This window comes from Bombina bombina, chromosome 11 (genome assembly GCF_027579735.1).
Source record: "Bombina bombina isolate aBomBom1 chromosome 11, aBomBom1.pri, whole genome shotgun sequence".
Taxonomy (NCBI): Eukaryota; Metazoa; Chordata; class Amphibia; order Anura; family Bombinatoridae; genus Bombina; species Bombina bombina.
The window spans coordinates 22,804,151-22,826,541 of NC_069509.1; the positions used below are offsets into that span (position 1 = coordinate 22,804,151).

A 22,391-nucleotide genomic window follows, 5' to 3' on the forward strand; every position below is an offset into this window, starting at 1 on the left:
CGAGTGTAACTCCAAGGCAGCGGACTTGGGGTGATGGGGAGATAGTGGTGTCACCGACAGTGATAGTAAAGTTAGAAACTGGAGTAGAATTAGTTGGGGGGATTAGAAGAAGCTCAGTCTTGGACATGTTGATTTTTAGGTGGTGAGAGGCCATCCAGGAAGAAATGCCAGATAAGCAGCCACTGATGTGGGAAAGGACAGATGGAGAGAGTGCAGGGGTGGATAGGTAGATCTGAGTATCATCAGCATAGAGGTGATAGTTGATGCCATAGCTACTAATAAGTTTACCCAGTGAGGAAGTATAAATAGAGAAGAGTAGAGGGCCTAGAACAGAGCCTTGAGGTACTCCAACAGACAGAGGTAGTGGAGAGGATGAGTCACCAGCAAATGAGACAGAAAAGGACCTATTAGAGAGATAAGAGTGGATCCAGGAGAGGGCAATGTCACAGAGCCCAAGGGAGCTGAGAGTCCGTAAGAGGAGGGGATGGTCAACAGTGTCAAAGGCAGCAGACAGGTCAAGTAAGATAAGTATAGAATAGTGGCCATTGTTTTTAGCAGAAAGAAGATTGTTAGACATGTCATTTTAAACAACTTTCCAATTTACTTTTATCACCAATTTTGTTTGTTCTCTTGGTATTCTTAGTTGAAAGCTAAACCTAGGAGGTTCTTATGCTAATTTCTTAGACCTTGAAGGCCGCCTCTAATGTAAATGCATTTTGATAGTTTTCACCACTAGAGGGCATTAGTTCACGTGTTTCATATAGATAACATTGAGCTCATGCACGTGAATTTACCATGCAGACAGCTCTGATTGGCTAAAATGCAAGTCTGTCAAAAGAACTGAAATAAGGGGGCAGTCTGCTGAGGCTTAGATACAAGGTAATTACAGAGGTAAAACGTGTATAATTATTACTGTGTTGGTTATGCAAAACTGGGTAACTGGTAATTAAGGGATTATCTATCTTTTAAAACAACAAAAATTCTGGTGTTGACTGTCCCTTTAATTTCACCTCTGTCTCTCTGCCCCTCACACTCCTGCTGCCTTGCAGACACCACCTATTTAACCCAATCCTATCCACCCTTTCTCACAAAAGAAATGACCCTTTAAATTGTTGTGTCCCTAAATAGGTCCTTCACTTTCCTTTGGTTTATAGATAAAATAAGGAAGTTGGTAAACTATAAATATTGTGCACTTGTATTAATTAAACTACTTTTTATTTCCCTCTGTTAACGCCCCTCTCAGTGAGTTGCAACAGTCTATATTTATCTGATAAACAGAGCACTTCTGGTAAACCTTGTGCTTTACTGGAAATCTGAGTCAGGTAGTTTCACTTTCATATAATCACAAATCCTGAACTCACTAAACTATAAAACTATATATTTTTTTAAAGATTTGAAAATTACAATAAATCTTGCAGCTCATTGACAAATTAAAACACTACATTTTGTATGGAAATATATTAAGATATTTTATAAATTAATAAAAACTTATAATCATGACATTGTACCACTGAATAAAAAAAACACGATTTGTCCAATTAATTGCTTTGGTTTAAACCCTTCCTATAACTTCCACGATTAATTATCAGTAACGGCAGCAAATTCATTATTTACATTAAATATTTGGAATTAGAAAAATAATAGTTATCAAACACCTGTATATTTAAACTACTATAGAATTTGAAATTACATTTTAAGAAAAATATGAAAAAAAAACATCTCAGCACATTATTTTTCAATACTATTGTTATAATTATTTTAAATATTTACAGAAATAAAATACTGACCCCTTGGAAACAAAATATATATTTTTTAATTTTGGATAAACCCCATTTACAATGTTTGAATTAAATAACAGAAAATATATTGTGTGTTGTGACTATAAGTTGTGTCTTTATTGTTAAAGGGTTATGTTTTTTTTTGTGATTCAGACAAAACATCCAATTTTAAAAAAAAAATTCCAAATGACTTTTATCCTCAAATTTGCTTTGTTCCTTGGTATTCTTTGTTGAAGAGATAGAGAGGTAGGCATCTGGACATGCCAGGGAATAGTGCTGCCCTCTAGTGCTCTTTTAATTGATACCATTCTTGCAATACTACTGACATATAATGCTCCAGATACGTGCACGCTTCTGAGCTTACCTCCCTGTTTTTCAAAAAAAGATACTAGAAGAATGAAGCAAATTTGATAATAGAAGTAAATTAGACAGCTGTTTAAAATGTCTGCTCTATCTGGATCATGAAATGTCCCTTTAATATATGTACAAGTGCAAAGAGCAAGTTTCAGTTTCGTTTTGAGTAAAGAGGAACGTCAGTCTCCTGCCAGGATCCTGTGAGAGAAGTCACTGAACAAGAACAGTCAGATACAAAAAACAGAGACACAAGAAAATCTGCAATGGATATGGATGAAATGAAAGATTATATTATGAATTTCAGCCTTAATGACTGTGAACCTCATGGCAACCAGGGCTATAAGCGAGTGCTCCTGCAGCTGTTCGGTTATTTAGGTCACGGCAAGTCGTCCTTTATCAACACCTGTAAGTACGTCCTGGAGGATGGAAAGTTTAAAGTGCACGCAGATGTCGCTAGTTCCGATGGTGGGAAGACCACGCGCAGAATATCATACCCACTCACAAGCAACATCACCTTGGTCGATAACAGAGGGTGCGCTTCGATGAGCGATCAAGAGACTGGGGAAATCTATGCTCAGCTCGGTAATCAAATACAAAAATGGTCAATTTTTCTTTTTACCACATATTTATTGCCCCTATCAGTGTGAAGAAAAAATAGTTAATTTGCGTAAATGTTGATTGGACCTGTTTGAAACTTTATAAAAGATAAAAAAAGAGCTCCCCTGAGAGTTTCGCTAGGGCATGACATTTATGCGCAGTTGCAGTCCCCTATGAGAGTTTTGCCAGGGCATGACATTTATACGCAGTTGCAGTCCCCTATGAGAGTTTCGCTAGGGCATGACATTTATGCGCAGTTGCAGTCCCCTATGAGAGTTTTGCCAGGGCATGACATTTATACGCAGTTGCAGTCCCCTATGAGAGTTTCGCTAGGGCATGACATTTATACGCAGTTGCAGTCCCCTATGAGAGTTTCGCTAGGGCATGACATTTATGCGCAGTTGCAGTCCCCTATGAGAGTTTTGCCAGGGCATGACATTTATACGCAGTTGCAGTCCCCTATGAGAGTTTTGCCAGGGCATGACATTTATACGCAGTTGCAGTCCCCTATGAGAGTTTCGCTAGGGCATGACATTTATACGCAGTTGCAGTCCCCTATGAGAGTTTCGCTAGGGCATGACATTTATACGCAGTCGCAGTCCCCTATGAGAGTTTCGCTAGGGCATGACATTTATACGCAGTTGCAGTCCCCTATGAGAGTTTCGCTAGGGCATGACATTTATACGCAGTTGCAGTCCCCTATGAGAGTTTCGCTAGGGCATGACATTTATACGCAGTTGCAGTCCCCTATGAGAGTTTCGCTAGGGCATGACATTTATACGCAGTTGCAGTCCCCTATGAGAGTTTCGCTAGGGCATGACATTTATACGCAGTTGCAGTCCCCTATGAGAGTTTCGCTAGGGCATGACATTTATACGCAGTTGCAGTCCCCTATGAGAGTTTCGCTAGGGCATGACATTTATACGCAGTTGCAGTCCCCTATGAGAGTTTCGCTAGGGCATGACATTTATACGCAGTTGCAGTCCCCTATGAGAGTTTCGCTAGGGCATGACATTTATACGCAGTTGCAGTCCCCTATGAGAATTCACCTCTTTGCCATATTTTGTATGTATTTACTAGGGAAACCACAGTTACCTAGAGACAAACTCACAGTGACAGTCTACAACAGAATTGTTATTGTTTAAAAAGATAGATAATCCCTTTATTACCAATTTTTCATAACTAACACGGTTATATTAATATAGTTTTTATGTCTGTGATGAACCTTGTATCTAAGCCTATGCAAACTTCCCCCTTATCTCAGTTCTTTTGACAGACTTGCATTTTAGCCAATCATTGCCGACTCATAAATAACTCCATAGGAGTGAGCAGCGATGCTATATTTGACACACATGAACTAGCACTGTCTTGCAGTGAAAAGCTAATAAAATACACTAAGGCGGCCTACAGGGACTTAGAAACAGGCTGAGGTTTAGAGGTTTAAACGTTATGAAGTATATTAATATAATAAGGTTGTTTGTGCAAAGCTGGGGAATGGGTAGTAAATGTGTTTTCTATCTATTTAAAAAAATTACATTTTTGGAGTCGACGGTCCCTTAAATTTGTTTTATTAAAGGGACAACACGTTGTAATCACAAGAAGTTTTTTAGTTCTGTAATAATATATGTAGGTGGATGTGAATTTTTTATTTTAATTTATTAACACCTTGCTTTCTGCAATAGCCCAAACCACTCAAAATATGCCATAATTAGAGAATCCTCTAGGGACAGATATGTGGCAGATTGAGGCTGGAATTTCAAAGAACAAAAAAGCTAACTTTTTAGATTTTAACTATGGGGAAATGGAGAAAATGAATAATAAAAGTCTATTGTCAAGTTACTGTACTCTTCATACTGCAATCTCAAGGTGTTCATTGTCTTGTCTAAAAGTCAGCATTGAAATCTGGAGACCCAAATACTAGAGACAGAGGCAGCTGTAGAGCTGGTGAGGCCTTAGTCAAAATTCAAATGTGAGGCTTCTGTTATGTTTAGTTTGTATTACCTATCAAGTACTGTACTGTATACCTGGTTGTGTACAACACAATTCCCTCTTTTTTATTTGTCTTTTAGTTTTAGATCATTTATGTTTTGCTTCCATTGTACCAAATCTATTGATAATAATTCAAGGAAAAGAGAAAGAAATAAAAATCGAGAAAGGAAGAGAGAGGAAAAAAGAGCATTTTGAGAGAGAAAGTGGAGGGAGAAACAGACAGAGTGAAAAAATGAATAACTGAAAAGAGAGGTTAAAGGGTGAGAGAGGAGAGAGAAAAGAGAGAGTGTGAAGGAGAGATAAGATAAAGGCCACATAGAGAAGAGAGAGAGGTGGAGACAAAGAATAGATAATAGAGCAAGAAAAAAAAAGTGAGAGAGATAACAACAAGAGAAGACATTATTGTCAAGAGGAGAGAATACAGACAGTGGAAAGAAAAATAAAAGGAAAGGAGGGGGTAGAGAAGGGAGAGTGGGAGAAAGGGGAGAGGGAGATGAGAGAAGAGAAAGGTGGGGGAGAGAGAAGGGAGAGTGTAAGAAAGTGAGAGGGAGAGGAGAGTAGTTAAAGGAGGGGAGAGAGAAGGGAGAGGGAGAGAAAGGGGATAGGGGAAAGAGAAAAGAGAAAGGAGGGGGAGAGAAAAGGGAAAGTGAAAAAGGGGAGAGGGAGATGAGAGAAGAGAAAGGAGGGGGAGAAAGAAGGAAGATGGAGATAAAAGAGAGAAGGAGATGAGAGAGAGGATGGGGAGAGTGAAAGAAAGGGGAGAGGGAGATGAGAGAAGAGAAAGGAGGGGGAAAGAGAAGGGATAGTGAGAGGAAAGGGAGTGGGAGATGATACAAGGGAAAGGAGGGGGAGAGAGAAGGGAGAATGAGAGAAAGGGGAGAGGGGAAAGAGAAAAGAGAAAGGAGGGGGAGAGAAAAGGGAAAGTGAAAAAGGGGAGAGGGAGATGAGAGAAGAGAAAGGAAAGGGAGAGAGTATGGAGAATGAGAGAAAAGGGAGAGGGAGATTAGAGAAGAGAAAGGAGGGGGAGAAAGAAGGAAGATGGAGATAAAAGAGAGAAGGAGATGAGAGAGAGGATGGGGAGAGTGAAAGAAAGCGGAGAGGGAGATGAGAGAAGAGAAAGGAGGGGGAAAGAGAAGGGATAGTGAGAGGAAAGGGAGTGGGAGATGATACAAGGGAAAGGAGGGGGAGAGAGAAGGGAGAATGAGAGAAAGGGGAGAGGGAGATGAGAGAAGAAAAAGGAGGGGGAGAAATAAGGGAGAGGGAGAGAAAGGGGGAGGGAGATGGGAGAAGAGAAATGAGGGGGGGGGAGAAGGGAGAGTGTGAAAAAGGGGAGAGGGAGATGAGAGCAGAGGAAGCAGGGGGAGAGAGAAGGGAGAAAATGGGGAGAGGTAGATGAGAGAAGAGAAAGAAGGGAGAGAGAGAAGGGAGAGTGATATAACGGGGAGAGGGAGATGAGAGAAGAGAAAGGAGGGGGAGAGAGAAGGGAGAATGAGAGAAAAGGGAGAAGGAGATGAGAGATGGAGATGAGAGAAGAGAAAGGAGGGGGAGAGAGAAGGGAGAGGGAGAGTAAGGGGAGAGGAAAATGAGAAACAAGAAAGGAGGGGGAGAGAGAAGGGAGAGTGAATGATAGGGGAGAGGGAGTTGAGAGAAGAGAAATGATGGGGAGATAGAAGGGAGAATAAGAGAAAGGGAGAGGGAGATGAGAGAAGAGAAAGGAGGGGGAGAGAGAAAGGAGAGTGGGAGAAAAGAGGGAGGGAGATGAGAGAAGAGAAAGGAGGGGGAGAGAGAAGGGAGAGGGAGAGAAAGGGGAGAGGGGAATGAGAGAAGAGAAAGGAGGGGGAGAGTGAAGGGAGAATGACAGATAAGGGAGAGGGAGATGAGAGAAGAGAAAGGAGGGGAAGAGAGTATGGAGAATGAGAGAAAAGGGAGATAGAAGAGAAAGGAGGGGGAGAGAGAAGGGAGATGGAGATAAAAGGGAGAGGGCAATGAGAGAAAGGATGGGGACAGAGAATGGAGAATGAAAGAAAGAGGAGAGGGTGATGAGAGAAAAGAAAGGATGGGGAGAGAAGGGAGAATGAGAGAAGGGGAGAGGGAGATAAGAGAAGAGAAAGGAGGGGGAAAGTAAAAAGATAGTGAGAGAAAATGGAGAGGGAGATGATAGAAGAGAAAGGAGGGGGAGAGAGAAGGGAGAATCAGAGATAGGGGAGAGGGAGATCAGAGAAGAAAAATGAGTGGGAGAGAGAAGGGAGAGGGAGAGAAAGGGGAGAAGGAGATGAGAGAATAGAAAGGAGGGGAGAGAGAAGGGAGAGTGTGAGAAAGGGGAGAGGGAGATGAGAGAAGAGGAAGGAGGGGCACAGAGAAGGGAAAAATGGGGAGAGGGACATGAGAGAAGAGAAAGGAGGGGGAGAGAGAAGGGAGAGTGATAGAAAGGAGAGAGGGAGATGAGAGAAGAGAAAGGAGGGGGAGAGAGAAGGGAGAATGAGAGAAAGGGGAGAAGGAGATGATAGAAAAGAAAGGAGGGGGAGAGAGAAGAGAGAGGGAGAGAAAAGGGAGAGGGAAATGAGAGATGAGAAAGAAGGGGGAGAGAGAAGGGAGAGTGAATGAAAGGGGAGAGGGAGTTGAGAGAAGAGAAAGGATGGGGAGAGAGAAGGGAGAATGAGAGAAAGGGGAGAGGGAGATGAGAGAAGAGAAAGGAGGGGGAGAAAGAATGGAGAGTGGGAGAAAGGAGAAAGGGAGATGAGAGAAGAGTAAGGAGAGCAAGAGAGAAGGGAGAGGGAGAGAAATCGGAGAGGGGAATGAGAGAAGAGAAAGGAGGGGGAGAGAGAATGGAGAGAGAGAAAAGGGGAGAGGGGGGTGAGAGAAAGCATGGCGAGGGAGAAGGGAGAGTGAAAGATAGGGGAGAGGGAGATAAGAGAAGGGAAAGGATGGGGAGAGAGAAGGGAGAATGAGAGAACGGGGAAAGGGAGATGAGAGAAGTGAAAGGAGGGGGAAAGAGAAGGGATAGTGAGAGAAAAGGGAGAGGGAGATGATAGATTAGAAAGGATGGGGAAAGAGAAGGGAGAATGAGAGAAAGGGGAGAGTGAGATGAGAGAAGAAAAAGGAGGGGGAGAGAGAAGGGATAGTGTGAGAAATGGGAGAGGGAGATGAGAGAAGAGGAAGGAAGGGGAGAGAGAACAGAGAGTGATAGAAAGGGGAGAGGGAGATGAGAGAAGAGAAAGGAGGGGGAGAGAGAAGGGATAGTGTGAGAAACGGGAGAGGGAGATGAGAGAAGAGGAAGGAAGGGGAGAGAGAACAGAGAGTGATAGAAAGGGGAGAGGGAGATGAGAGAAGAGAAAGGAGGGGGGGAGAGAAGGGAGAATGAGAGAAAGGGGAGAAGGGGATAAGAGAAGAGAAAGGAGCAGGAGAGAGAAGGGAGAGGGAGAGAAAGGGGAGAGGGAAATGAGAGATGAGAAAAAGGGGGAGAGAGAAGGGAGAGTGAATGAAAGGGGAGAAGGAGTTGAGAGAAGAGAAAGGATAGGGAGAGAGAAGGGAGAGTGGGAGAAAAGTGAGATGGAGATGAGAGAAGAGAAAGGAGGGGGAGAGAGAAGGGAGGGTGAGAGAAAGGGGAGAGGGAGATGAGAGAAAATAAAGGAGGGGGAGAGAGAAGGAGAGTGGGAGAAAAGTGAGATGGAGATGAGAGAAGTGAAAGGAGGGGCAGAGAGAAGGGAGAGTGAGAGTGAGAGAAATGGGAGAGGGAAATGGGAAAAGAAAAAGGAGGGGGAGAGAGAAGGGAGAGTAGGAGAAAAGTGAGATGGAGATGAGAGAAGAGAAAGGAGGGGGAGAGAGAAGGGCGAGTGAGAGAAACGGAAGAGGAAGATGAGAGAAGAGAAAGGAGGGGAAGAGAGATGGGAGAATGAGAGAAAGTGGAGAAGGAGATGAGAAAAGAGAAAGGATGGGGAGAGAGAAGGGAGAGGGAGAGTATGGGGAGAGGGAAATGAGAGACGAGAAAGGAGGAGAGAGAAGGGAGAGTGAATGATAGGGGAAATGGAGTTGAGAGACAAGAAAAAGGGGGAGAGAGAAGGGAGAGTGAATGAAAGGGGAGAGAGAGTTGAGAGAAGAGAAAGGATGGGGAGATAGAAGGGAGAGTGGGAGAAAAGTGAGATGGAGATGAGAGAAGAGAAAGGAGGGGGAGAGAGAAGGGAGAGTGAGAGAAAGGGGAGATGGAGATGAGAGAAAATAAAGGAGGGGGAGAGAGAAGGGAGAGTGGGAGAAAGGGGAGAAGGAGATGAGAGAAGAGAAAGGAGGGGGAGAGAGAAGGGAGAGGGAGAGTAAGGGGATAGGGAAATGAGATACAAGAAAGGAGGGGGAGAGAGAAGGGATAGTGAGAGAAAAGGGAGAGGGAGATGATAGAATAGAAAGGATGGGGAGAGAGAAGGGAGAATGAGAGAAAGGGGAGAGTGAGATGAGAGAAGAAAAAGGAGGGGGAGAGAGAAGGGAGAGGGAGAGAAAGGGGAGAGGGAGATGAGAGAAGAGAAAGGAGGGGGACAGAGAAGGGATAGTGTGAGAAAGGGGAGAGGGAGATGAGAGAAGAGGAAGGAAGGGGAGAGAAAAGGGAGAGTGATAGAAAGGGGTGAGGGAGATGAGAGAAGTGAAAGGAGTGGGTGAGAGAAGGGAGAATGAGAGAAAGGGGAGAAGGGGATGAGAGATGAGAAAGAAGGAGAAGAGAGAAGGGAGAGTGAATGATAGGGGAGAGGGAGTTGAGAGAAGAGAAAGGAGGGGAGAGAGAAGGGAGAGGGAGAGAAAGGGGAGAGGGAAATGAGGGACAAGAAAAAGGGGGAGAGAGAAGGGAGAATGAATGAAAGGGGAGAGCGAGTTGAGAGAAGAGAAAGGATGGGGAGAGAGAAGGGAGAGTGGGAAAAATGTGAGATGGAGATGAGAGAAGAGAAAGGAGGGGGAGAGAGAAGGGAAAGTGAGAGAAAGGGGAGAGGGAGATGAGAGAAAATAAAGGAGGGGGAGAGAGAAGGGAGAGTGGGAGAAAAGTGAGATGGAGATGAGAGAAGAGAAATGAGGGGGAGAGAGAAGGGAGAGTGAGAGTGAGAGAATGGAGAGAAGGAAATGGGAAAATACAAAGGAGGGGGAGAGAGAAGGGAGAGTGGGAGAAAAGTGAGATGGAGATGAGAGAAGAGAAAGGAGGGGGAGAGAGAAGGGAGAGTGAGAGAAAGGGGAGAGGAAGATGAGAGAAGAGAAAGGAGGGGGAGAGAGAAGGGACAATGAGAGAAAGGGGAGAAGGAAATGAGAAAAGAGAAAGGAGGGAGAGAGAGATGGGAGAGGGAATTGAGAGACGAGAAAAAGGGGGAGAGAGAATGGAGAGTGAATGAAAGGGGAGAGTGAGTTGGGAGATGAGAAAGGATGGGGAGAGAGAAGGGAGAGTGGGAGAAAAGTGAGATGGAGATGAGAGAAGAGAAAGGAGGGGGAGAGAGAAGGGAAAGTGAGAGAAAGAGGAGAGGGAGATGAGAGAAAATATAGGAGGGGGAGAGAGAAGGGAGAGTGGGAAAAAAGTGAGATGGAGATGAGAGAAGAGAAAGGAGGGGGAGAGAGAAGGGAGAGTGAGAGAAAGGAGAGAGGGAAATGGGAAAATAGACAGGAGGGGGAGAGAGAAGGGAGAGTGAGAGAAAGGGGAGAGGAAGATGAGAGAAGAGAAAGGAGGAGGAGAGAAAAGGGAGAATGAGAGAAAGGGGAGCAGGAATAGAGAAAAGAGAAAGGAGGGGGAGAGAGATGGGAGCGGGAGAGTAAGGGGAGAGGGAATTGAGAGATGAGAAAGAAGGAGGAGAGAGAAGGGAGAGTGAATGATAGGGGAGAGGGAGTTGAGAGAAGAGAAAGGATGGGGAGAGAGAAGGGATAGTGGGAGAAAAGTGAGATGGAGATGAGAGAAGAGAAAGGAGGGGGGGGAGAGAAGGGAGAGTGAGAGAAAGGGGTGAGGGATATGAGAGAAAATAAAGAAGGGGGAGAGAGAAGGGAGAAGAGAGAAAGGGGAGAGGGAAATGGGAAAAGAGAAAGGAGGAGGAGAGAGAAGGGAGAGTGCTAGAAAAGTGAGATGGAGATTAGAGAAGAGAAAGGAGGGGGAGAGGGAAGGGAGAGTGAGAGAAAGGGGAGAGGGATATGAGAGAAAATAAAGGAGGGGGAGAGAGAAGGGAGAAGAGAAAAATAAGAGAGAGATGAGAGAAGAGAAATGAGGGGGATAGAGAAGGGAGAGTGGGAGAAAAGTGAGATGGAGATGAGAGAAGAGAAAGGAGGGGGAGAGAGAAGGGACAGTGAGAGAAAGGGGAGAGGGAGATGAGAGAAAATAAACTACGGGAGAGAGAAGGGAGAATGAGAGAAAAATAAGAGAGAGATGAGAGAAGAGAAAGGAGGGGGAGAGAGAAGGGAGAGTGGGAGAAAGGGGAGAGGGATAGAGAGAAATGTGGAGAGTTAGATAAAAAGGAGTAAAGAAAGAAGAGGATGAGAGGGGAGAATTTGAGAGAAAGGACAGATGAGAGAGTGAATATAAGGAATAGCAGCTTAGCACCTGTGGTTTCAGAGTTTAAAATGCAGCCCCCTTTCCCTTTTACATGTGTTTTGTTGCCTGTGTCCCCTCTGCCTCCTTTATATGCTGAGGCTGACAGCACCGCACAGGCAGAAGGTGTAAGTGAGGAGTATGTACTTGACAGCCAGAGAACTTGTAGTTGTGTAAAAGGCTTTGAGGGTTAAAATATTCAGATGTGCCACGAGAAAACTGATGGGCAAGTCCACTATACTACCAAAAACTCACATTCCAGGGGCAGAAAAAACAAACAAAGGGCATGTTTCTATTCCCCTCTGCGAGGCCCCATCATGAGTGAGGTCTTATGCAGTCGCCTATTGGACCTAACACCGGAGCTGCTTTAGCTAATCGCTAATTTTATTCTTTACTACTCCATAGTTATGGCATTTCAATGTATTTATTACTCACTTTTTAAAGCTTTGAATAATATACCTACATTATTCCTTGATATTCCTTGATATTATTCGATTAAATAATTCCAATCATTCACCCCTTTATATACATTAACTATAATTTTTATAGACTGATATCATTATAAATTAGTAATTGTATGTACATCTCATGTGTTTGTGCTGTACTATTTTTTTTTTTATATATATTTCCTCTGTATCTATATTTTCTATTGCTTGGATATATAACATTGGCTTCTGTTTCAATTCAATAAAGGAGACCCAATGTGAATATTATATATCTCATATTATAGTGCGCTCATTAAGGATTTTCCTCAATCATTTTTAGACCTTAAAGCTGTGATTAAGCATACAGGTTTTTATTTGGTATCTGAATGTGTTTCAGGAAATCTGCTGCCCCTGGACGAGGAGGTGCTATGGCAAACAGGGTATCAGGGTATAATGAAGCGACTAGTGCAAGCTGATAAGGATGCCAATTACACCGATTTTGTTGTTCCAATTTTTGTATACAGGTTTGTAATAAATTTCATCTGGACAACTAGATACAAAACAAAGTGATGGTAAACTTTACATTTTTTTAAATCAGGGCTGGGATCTAAGCGATATTTTACAGGGACTTTAATTGATTACTTGTAATGAAGATACGCTGTAACTTACTATTTAATCTAGCGGTGCCATTCTAATGCCCCATGCTCTGGCCAACCCACTTCAAAACTCATTTTTTGTGAGCTAATGGTTTAAACTGGCACTCTAGCAATACAGCACTCACACAATTTTTTTTGTAGATAGATATTAGCTCACAAAAAATATGAGCTTTAAGGGGTTGGCCAGATCGCGGGGTATTAGAAAGGTACAACTAGATTAAAGGGAAACTAAACCCACATTTTTTCTTTCATGATTTAGGAAGAGCATGCAATTTTAAACAATTTTCCAAATTACTTCTATTATCTAAGTTGCTTCAATCTCTTAAAATCCTTTGTTGAAAAGCATATCTAAATAGGCTCAATAGCTGCTGATTGGTGGTGGCACGTAGGTGCCGTGTGTGATTGGCTCACCCATGTGCATTGCTTTTCTTTAACAAAGGATATCTGAAGAATGAAGCAATTTAAAAAATAGAAGTGCATTGGATATTGTTTAAAATTATATTCTCTATCTGAATCATGAAAGAAAGTATTTTGTTTCATGCTCCTTAAAATAGTAATCTCCAGCGCATCTTAACTAGAGGTGATCAGTTAAAGTCCCTGTAAAATATAACTTAAATTCCCAACCTGATTGTAAAACAGATAGGCCTCTAGTTATGAAAGTCTGGCGGACCTGATCCGCCAGACCTCGCTGAATACGGCGAGCAATACGCTTGCCATATTCATCATTACACCAGCAGCTCACAAGAGCTGCTGGTGCAACGCCGCCCCCTGCAGACTCGCGGCCAGCAGGAGGGTGTCAATCAACGCGATCGTACATGATCGGGTTGTATTGTTGCGATGTCTTTCCGCCTGCTCAGAGCAGGCGGACAGGTTATGGAGCAGCGGTCTTTGTGACCACTGCTTCATAACTTCTGTTTCTTGCGAGTCTGATGACTCGCCAGAAACACGGGGCATCAAGCTCCATACGGAACTTGATACATATGCCCCATAGAATTTACTAGCACTTTAAATCTGAAAAATTATAATGGCAGAACATTTCTGTCTTCTAAATGCTTGTTGCTAAGGATCTTGTAACCATCATTACAATAGCGCAAGAACAAGGTTCCTCACATAAATAAACATATATTTATCTTTTGTAGATTTAGTTACAGGATATTAATAGAACACCATAGCTGAGGTTTTTTCATTTAACTATAGTGTGTTTTATAACTTTGCACTGTGTAAAACGTATTTTTAGGAATCGCTTTTTTAAGCATGTATTTGTATAGGCAATATACGTTTTTAACTTTTGGAGTGTTTTTTTTTTTTAAAGAACACAATAAAGTATAACAGATATTAATATCCCATAGAAGATAGCAGCTGAGGCTTTTTCATTTAACAATAGGGGGCTACATTACAAGTGGAGTGTTATTTAATACTCCCACTTGTGAATTTACTCCGCAGAAGTAAGCTTTTTACGTACATTGGGTAGCGCTCGTATTACAAGTTGAGAGTAAATATTTCTTATTCCAATGTTCTTTACATAGAAGAATATGTTCTATTTATTCTTAAAACTATATTTCTACATATATCTGATGTTTGTTTTACACAAATATTTATTTATACCTATATACAGTATATATATATATATATATATATATATATATATATATATATATATATATATATATATATATATATATATATATATATATATTTATAGATGATTATATATAGGTATAAATATATACAGGTATATATATATATATACATATACATAGAACATATTCTGCTATTTGCAGAACATTGGAATGTGAAATATTTACAGTAAATACACACTATATTATTAAAAATTAATATAGCATTTGCACTGATACACACACTAATATATATATACTGTTTATATATATATATATATATATATATATAGATAGATAGATATATAGATAGATAGATAGACAGACAGACAGACAGATAGATAGATAGATAGATAGATAGATATATGTGTGTGTGTTTAAACATGTATTTATGTGTATATATGTTGAGAAATACTTAAATACACATATAAATACATCTGTATACACATATAATATGCTGTATATATATATATATATATATATATATATATATATATATATATATATATATATATATATATATATATATATATAAAATACATACAGACACATATTTAGACAGGTATAAGTATGAATGTCTGTTAAATACCTTTGCCAGGCGTTCTTTTTCTAACACCTGAGACATATCTTTGAGCCCTTATAACTTTTTTTGTGCAATTCTTTTAAAAAATGTTTATTAGAAGGTGTTATTATGAGTATTACTTTACATAGTAATGTTTTTTTTTGTGTTTTGTGATGCAAGCTAATTCGATGTGCGTTAACTTCAATTGTGCTCAAGCAATCACATTTACTTTCAACTTTTAATATGAGCGAAAAACCGAATGCGCGCAAATACCCGTGTAATCCCCTTTTTGCTCACGCATAACTGTTAGCGCTCCACTCGTAATCTAGCCCAGTGTGTTTTTAAATTTTACACTGTGTAAAATGTGTTTTTAAGAAGAGATGGCTTTTTACATTGTATTTGTATAGCCAGCTAGCCGCTGTAAGTTCTCACTGCACTGTATTGTGAGATCTAACGTCTCACTGTACCATATATCTTATATATTAATATACAGTATATATATATTAATAAGACTTTTCTTTAATGTGCCCACCCTCAGTATTAGAAGTAAACTTACTTTCATATATTTCTAATATCACATACACACTGTACCATATATCTTATATATTAATAAGACTTTTCTCTAATGTGCCCGCCCAGAGGTGTAACTAGAAACCACAGGGCCCAGGTGCAAGAATCTAAGAAGGGCCCCTCACCCACCCCAAAAAAAGAAGTGAATTTGATACATATCTTTTTTATTTTTTACATTTAACACAGAAAAAAAATGTGAGTCAGTTTACATGTCTGCAAAAGGAGGTACCCTGTGCCCACAGTCTGTGAGATGGTCTGACCCCCTATTACTGTGTATAGTGACACTGTTTAACCCACCAGTACTGTATATAGTGAGTCAGTGACACAGTCTGTAATCTGCCGGTGAGATGGCTGGCCTGACCCTATCCGCCCCAGCACTTTATAAAGTGACCACAGTAGTCTGTGACATGGTCCAGCCCCCCCATACTGTATATAGTGGTTCTGTATAGTCACAGTGTTTACCCCCGACCCCCCATGCTGTAGTAACAAGGTCTGTAATTTTCTGGTTTCACAAACATACACACAGCAGCCCGCCCTCTGTATTAGAAGTAAACTTACTTTCATATATTTCTAATATCACATACACACTGTACCAAACATGTTGTCATTTAATTCCATATGACTGTAAGGCTGGAGTCTTACCATATTGTATCTGTTGCAGTGTTAAGAAAGGTATCTCACATGAAGAAGTGCCTGATATAAAGATACTACTGGATAATGCCAAGGAACTGACCGGTATTTATTTTATTATTTTCCTTTCTCATAGAAAAGTCCTAACACAAAGATTGTTGCTTTTACAATCATTTAAGTTGTATCTCTGTGAGTAGGTCATGACCTATAACATTATAGTCTGTTGGACTAACATTGTGTAACCTCCCATATTTATCTGTTATGGGCACTCAAAATGTCAAGCATAAAAAGCAAGCAGCTTGCAAGAAGTATTCACCTTGGGTGATGTTTGCTGAGCAAATTCCACAAATGTCACTGCATCTGCAAGCGACCATACCATGAAGCTGGTAGCCCTTAAACCAGCAGCAATTTTGGATCATCTTCTCATGTTTTGCTTGTTTATGGAGCCTGACAAGTTTTGAAATGAAAACAGTGCAGATATGGTGCTGCAGCTGATGTACAGGTGAAACTCGAAAAACTAGAGTATCGTGCAAAAGTTCATTTATTTCACTAATGCAACTTAAAAGGTGAAACTAATATATGAGATAGACTCATTACATGCAAAGCAAGATAGTTCAAGATGTGATTCGTCATAATTGTGATGATTATGGCTTACATCTAATGAAAACCCCAAATCCACAATCTCAGAAAATTAGAATATTACATGCAATCAATAAAACAAGGATTGTACATAGAACAATATCAGACTTCTGAAAAGTATAAGCATGCATACTGTATGTACTCAGTACTTGGTTTGGGCCCCTTTTGCAGCAATTACTGCCTCAATGTGGCGTGGCATGGAAGCTATCAGCCTGTGGCACTGCTGAGGTGTTATGGAAGACCAGGATGCTTCAATAGCGGCCTTTAGCTCTTCTGCATTGTTTCGGTCTCATGTCTCTCATCTGATTTTCTATGGGGTTCAGGTTAGGCGAGTCTGCTGGCCAATCAAGCACAGTAATCTCATAGTCATTGAACCAGGTTTTGGTGCTTTTGGGCAGTGTGAGCAGGTGCCAAGTCCTGCTGGAAAATTATGTCAGCATCCCCATAGAGCTCATCTGCGGAAGGAAGCATAAAGTGCTCCAAAATTTCCTGGTAGACGGCTGCATTGACCCTGGACTTAATGAAGCACAGTGGACCAACACCAGCAGATGACATGTGGAAACTTCACACTGGACTTCAAGCATCTTGCAGTGCGTGCCTCTCCATTCTTCCTCCATACTCTGGGTTCTTGGTTACCAAATGAGATGCAAAATTTGCTCTCATCAGAAAAGAGGACTTTGGACCACTGAGCAACAGACCAGGTCTGTTTTTATTTAGCCCAGTTAAGACGCTTCTGACGTTGTTTGTTGTTCAGGAGTGGTTTGACAAGAGGAATACGACATTTGAAGCCCATGTCCAGGATCCATCTGTGTGTGGTGGCTCTTGATGCACTGACTCCAGCCTCAGTCCACTTCTTGTGAAAGTCCCCAACACTTTTGAATGGCCTTTTCCTGACAATCGTCTCCAGGCTGCGGTCATCCCTGCTGCTTGTGCACCTTTTTCTTCCATACTTTTCCCTTCCACATAACTTTCTATTAATGTGCTTTGATACAGCACTTTGGGGACATCCAACTTCTTTTGCAATTACCTTTTGAGGCTTTCCCTCCTTATGGAGGGTGTCAATGATGGTTTTCTGCACAACTGTCAGGTCAACAGTCTTTCCCATGATTGTGATTCCTACTGAACCAGACTGAGAGATCATTTAAAGGCTCAGGAACCCTTTGCAGGTGTTATGGCTTAATTAGCTGATTAGAGTGGGACACTTTGAGCCTAGAATATTGCACCTTTTCACAATATTCTAATTTTCTGAGATTGTGGATTTGGGGTTTTCATGAGCTGTAAGCCATATTCATCCTAATTATGACAAATCACTGCTTGAACTATCTTGCTTTGCATGTAATGAGTCTATCTCATATATTAGTTTCACCTTTTAAGTTGCATTAGTGAAATAAATAAACTTTTGCACAATATTCTAATTTTTCGAGTTTCACCTGTATACAACAAAGCAGCTTATCTTATTAGGACACGCTAGAAAAGACACATATAAACACAGCTACACACAGCTTCACACACATATACACACACAAGTACACACATATATACACATATGTATTCACATACACACACATACACACACAGCTACACACATACACACACAAGTACACACATATATACACATATGTATTCACACACACACACACAAGTACACACATATATACACATATGTATTCTCACACATACACACACAGCTACACACACATACACACACAAGTACACACATATACACATATGAATTCACACACACACACACAGCTACACATGCATACACACACACAAGTACACAGATATATACACAAATGTATTCACACACAGCTACACACACAGCTACACACACATACACACACACACAAGTACACACATATATACACATGTATTCACACACACACATACACACACACACAAACACACAGATACATGCACACAAGTACACACATATATACACATATGTATTGATACACACACAAACAAACACACAGATACATATACACACACATAAATCAACACTGAGGGGTCCATTTATCATTGTGCGGACGGACATGATCCACTATAGCGAACCATGTCTGCCGCACATCGATAAATGCCGACAGCATACGCTGTCTGCATTTATCATTGCACCAGCAATTCTTGTGAACTGCTGGTGCAATGCAGCCCCCTGCAGATTTTTGGTCAATCGGCCGCTAGCAGGGGTTGTCAATCAACCTGATCGTATTCGATTGGGTTAATTTCCGGCGATGTATGTCCGCCGCCTCAGAGCAGGCGGACAAGTTATGGAGCAGCGGTCTTTGGACAGCTGCTTCATAACTTGTTTTTCTGGTGAGCCTGAAGGCTCGCCAGAAACACGGGGCATCAAGCTCCATTCAGAGCTTGATAAATAGACCCCATAGACACACACATACATGCACACATACACATGCACACACACATATATCAACACATAGACACACACATACATGCACACATACACATGCACACACACATATATCAACACATAGACACACACACATACACATACAAAAACACACACATACACATGCGCACACACATATATCAACACATAGACACACACACATACACACAAAAACATACATATACATGCACACATACACATGCACACACACATATATCAACACATAGACACACACATACACAAGCAAAAACACACACAGACATGCACACATACATACTCATACATGAACACAAAAACAAACACACACATATAGATATATACACATACACACACATACACAAACACACACACACATACATGCACACATACACATGCCCACACACACACAAAAACACACACACACACATGCACACAAAAACACACACAGACATACACACATACACATGCAAACATACATACTCATACATGAACACACAAACAAACACACACATATAGATATATACACATACACACATACACAAACACACACTCACACAAAAACACACACATACATGCACACGTACACATGCACACACACACACACACACACACAAAACACACACATACATGCACACAAAAACACACACAGACATGCACACATACACATGCACACATACATACTCATACATGAACACACAAACAAACACACACATATAGATATATACACATACACAAACACACACACACAAAAACACACACACAAAAACACACACAGACATGCACACATACACATGCACACATACATACTCATACACGAACACACATACACACACAAACACCCATATGAAGCAAAACGAGACTGAAGACAAAACTTTATTTGACATATAATAGCTTTAAATTAAATTAAATGGATATGAATAAACGTTGGATCTAAATGTGTACTACCTATCTATGAAGTGATAGAGAATGTTTATTAATTGAACTGGACTGATGTATAAATATATATAATTTTGAATTTAAACAAACATAAATCAGTAACTATTTATACAACACATATTCTTTTTAATATTTTTTTTATTTCTAACAATTTTCTCTTTTTAGGGATTAATCCCACTGTGGTTCTCACGTTTAAGTCACAAGGAAATCTGACTAATGTTGAAAAACAATTTAGAAGAATTGGAAGTGATAACATATTCAAACTTGAAAACTTTACTCAAACTGATAATCTAAAAATCCGATCAAGACATGAAGCAGTTCTTAACTTCCTGCAGGAAGTTCTGAAGGACGTGGAGTTTCGCATGAGTCTTAAGAGGAACCCTAAAGATGAGAGAGCAGACCGCAAGGAATTTGTGCTGGGTTTTGCACATGAAACAGACGTGAAGGAAAAAAATCGAACAAAGGAAGAGGAGCTGGCAAAGAAAAGCGCACTAGCAATGAGACTTCAAAGAGAAAATGAAAGAAAAGAAGAAGAATTAAGAAGAAAAGAGGATGAGTTGAGAAAAGCACAAGAAACGTCCTGCACTATTCAATAAAGATCTTGTACGGATAAAAGGATGTAGGGATGAACAAAGCTTGTAGTTTATATTTTGTCTTACAAACTACTAAGGGCCAGATTAGAAGTGGAGCGGTATTGATTGATCCTTTTTGCGCGCTAACAAGTAAACTTTTTGCGCATGTTAGGGAAGCACTCGTATTACAAGTGGAAATTCAAAAGTTACAGCTCACACGCTAACGCAACGTGCAAAATACCCTAATTTAGTATATCGCGCTCACGTTCACGTATTCCCCCATTTAATTCAATGGAGAAAAAAGTAGAAAAACACACTACTCGCATGCAAACCCAATTGCATTTTCTTAATTGCGCTAAACCTACATGAAAATATGAATATTTCACATTCCAGTTGTATTCACATAGCAGAATATGTTCTTTTTATTCATAAGTACATATTTTTACATATATCTAATGGTATTTTGGTAAAATATAAATCTATACCTATATATCTATATGATATATATGGAGGAATAGATATATACAGATATATATATAGAAATATCTATTTCTAAATACATAGAACATATTCTGCTTTGTGCGGAACATTGGAATGTGAAATATTTACAGTAAATATGCAGTATAACATTTTATTAAATAGGAATATTACTTCTAAATGATTTCACGTTTTCCTCTACTTGACTGGAAAGGGCTTCAGTGCACTTATAAATATATGTATACATATGTATTTATGTGTTTATGTATGTATATATCTCTGTAGATAAATATATATGTTTACATATGTATTTATGTGTTTATATATGTCTGTAAATAAATATATATATATACATACAAATGCATATTTAGACATCTATATTTATGTATCTGTATGTTAAAGCTCTTAGCAGTCCTTTAGATCTTCGAGCCCTTTTAACTTTTTTGTGCAATTTTTTTTTAAATACTTTTCATTAGATAGTGTTATTATGAAAGTAACTGTAATTTCCATGTAATTTTGATGCGTTTTGTGACACGCTTTTTGTTTTGTGAAACAGTTAAACAGAGCTCTGAGGATGCGCTAGCCCGATGCGCGTTAAACTCAATTCTGTTCAAGTGATCGCATTTACTTTAAACTTGTAATACGAGCACTGCATCTAATGCGTGCAAACAGCCGTGACAAACCCCTTATCGCTCGCACGTAACTGTTAGCGCGACAATCGTAATCTGGCCCGAAATATTTAAAAACATGGAACATGCTGTATCTTTTTAAAAATGATGTTTCTAATAAAAATGGCACAATGTGTGACTACCATCCTATGGGTGACAATCATTTGAAATGTTCTGATTATTTCTCAAACGATATTACATTGTTAATGCTAATCCCTATTCCATTTACAATCTAAGTATTTGTCTTCCTATATAAGTACACATTCATATACTATTATGCTATAAATTATGTCCAGGCTAAAAATTCAGATAAAGATAAAGAGAAACATCTTGAGGGGGCAACCTAACATCTGCAGGTTCGATAATGTGTCTGCAATAAGACTCTCACCTCATAGGCCTCTAGTTATCAATGTCTGTCGGACCTGATCCGAGAGTGCGGATCAGGTTCAGCAGACATCGCTGAGCAATACGCTCGCCATATTCAGCATTGCACCAGCAGCTCACAAGAGCTGCTGGTGCAACACCGCCCCCTGCAGACTCGCGGCCAATCGGCCGCCAGCAGGGGGGTGTCAATCAACCCGATCGTACTCGAGCAGGCGGACAGGGTTATGGAGCAGCGGTCTTTGTGACCGCTGCTTCATAACTGCTGTTTCTGGCGAGCCTGCAGGCTCGCCAGAAACACGGGGCATCAAGCTCCATTTGGAGCTTGATACATATGCCCCATAGACTGCTATTGATATGAGATGATTAAAGGGACACTGAACCCAAATTTTTTCTTTCGTGATTCAGATAGAACATGCAATTTTAAGCAACTTTCTAATTTACTCCAATTTATTAATTTTTCTTCGTTCTCTTGCTATCTTTATTTGAAAAAAAGGCATCTAAGCTTTTTTTTGGGTTCAGCACTCTGGACAGAACTTTTTTATTGGTGGATGAATTTATCCACCAATCAGCAAGAACAACCCTTACATTTTTGCATTTCAAATAAAGATACCAAGATAATG

The 22,391-nt window shown here is 40.5% G+C and overlaps 1 protein-coding gene across 1 annotated transcript; it reads left to right on the plus strand.

Moving 5' to 3' along the window:
* Positions 1-2,250: 2,250 nt before the first annotated feature.
* LOC128642249 (uncharacterized) lies at positions 2,251-21,550 on the plus strand. The gene is made up of 4 exons (XM_053694951.1): positions 2,251-2,714; positions 12,073-12,199; positions 15,741-15,814; positions 19,836-21,550. Exons 1-4 carry the CDS (start codon positions 2,396-2,398, stop codon positions 20,264-20,266), a joined length of 951 nt encoding a protein of 316 aa, XP_053550926.1. The 5' UTR covers positions 2,251-2,395; the 3' UTR covers positions 20,267-21,550.
* The last annotated feature ends 841 nt before the right edge of the window (positions 21,551-22,391 follow it).

Excerpts from the sequence above, each read along its gene's own strand:
- LOC128642249 (XM_053694951.1), top strand. The coding sequence starts at position 2,396 with ATGGATATGGATGAAATGAAAGATTATATTATGAATTTCAGCCTTAAT. Across the intron at positions 2,715-12,072 it reads GGAAATCTATGCTCAGCTCG|GAAATCTGCTGCCCCTGGAC; the intron begins GTAATCAAATAC and ends AATGTGTTTCAG. Across the intron at positions 15,815-19,835 it reads TAATGCCAAGGAACTGACCG|GGATTAATCCCACTGTGGTT; the intron begins GTATTTATTTTA and ends TTCTCTTTTTAG.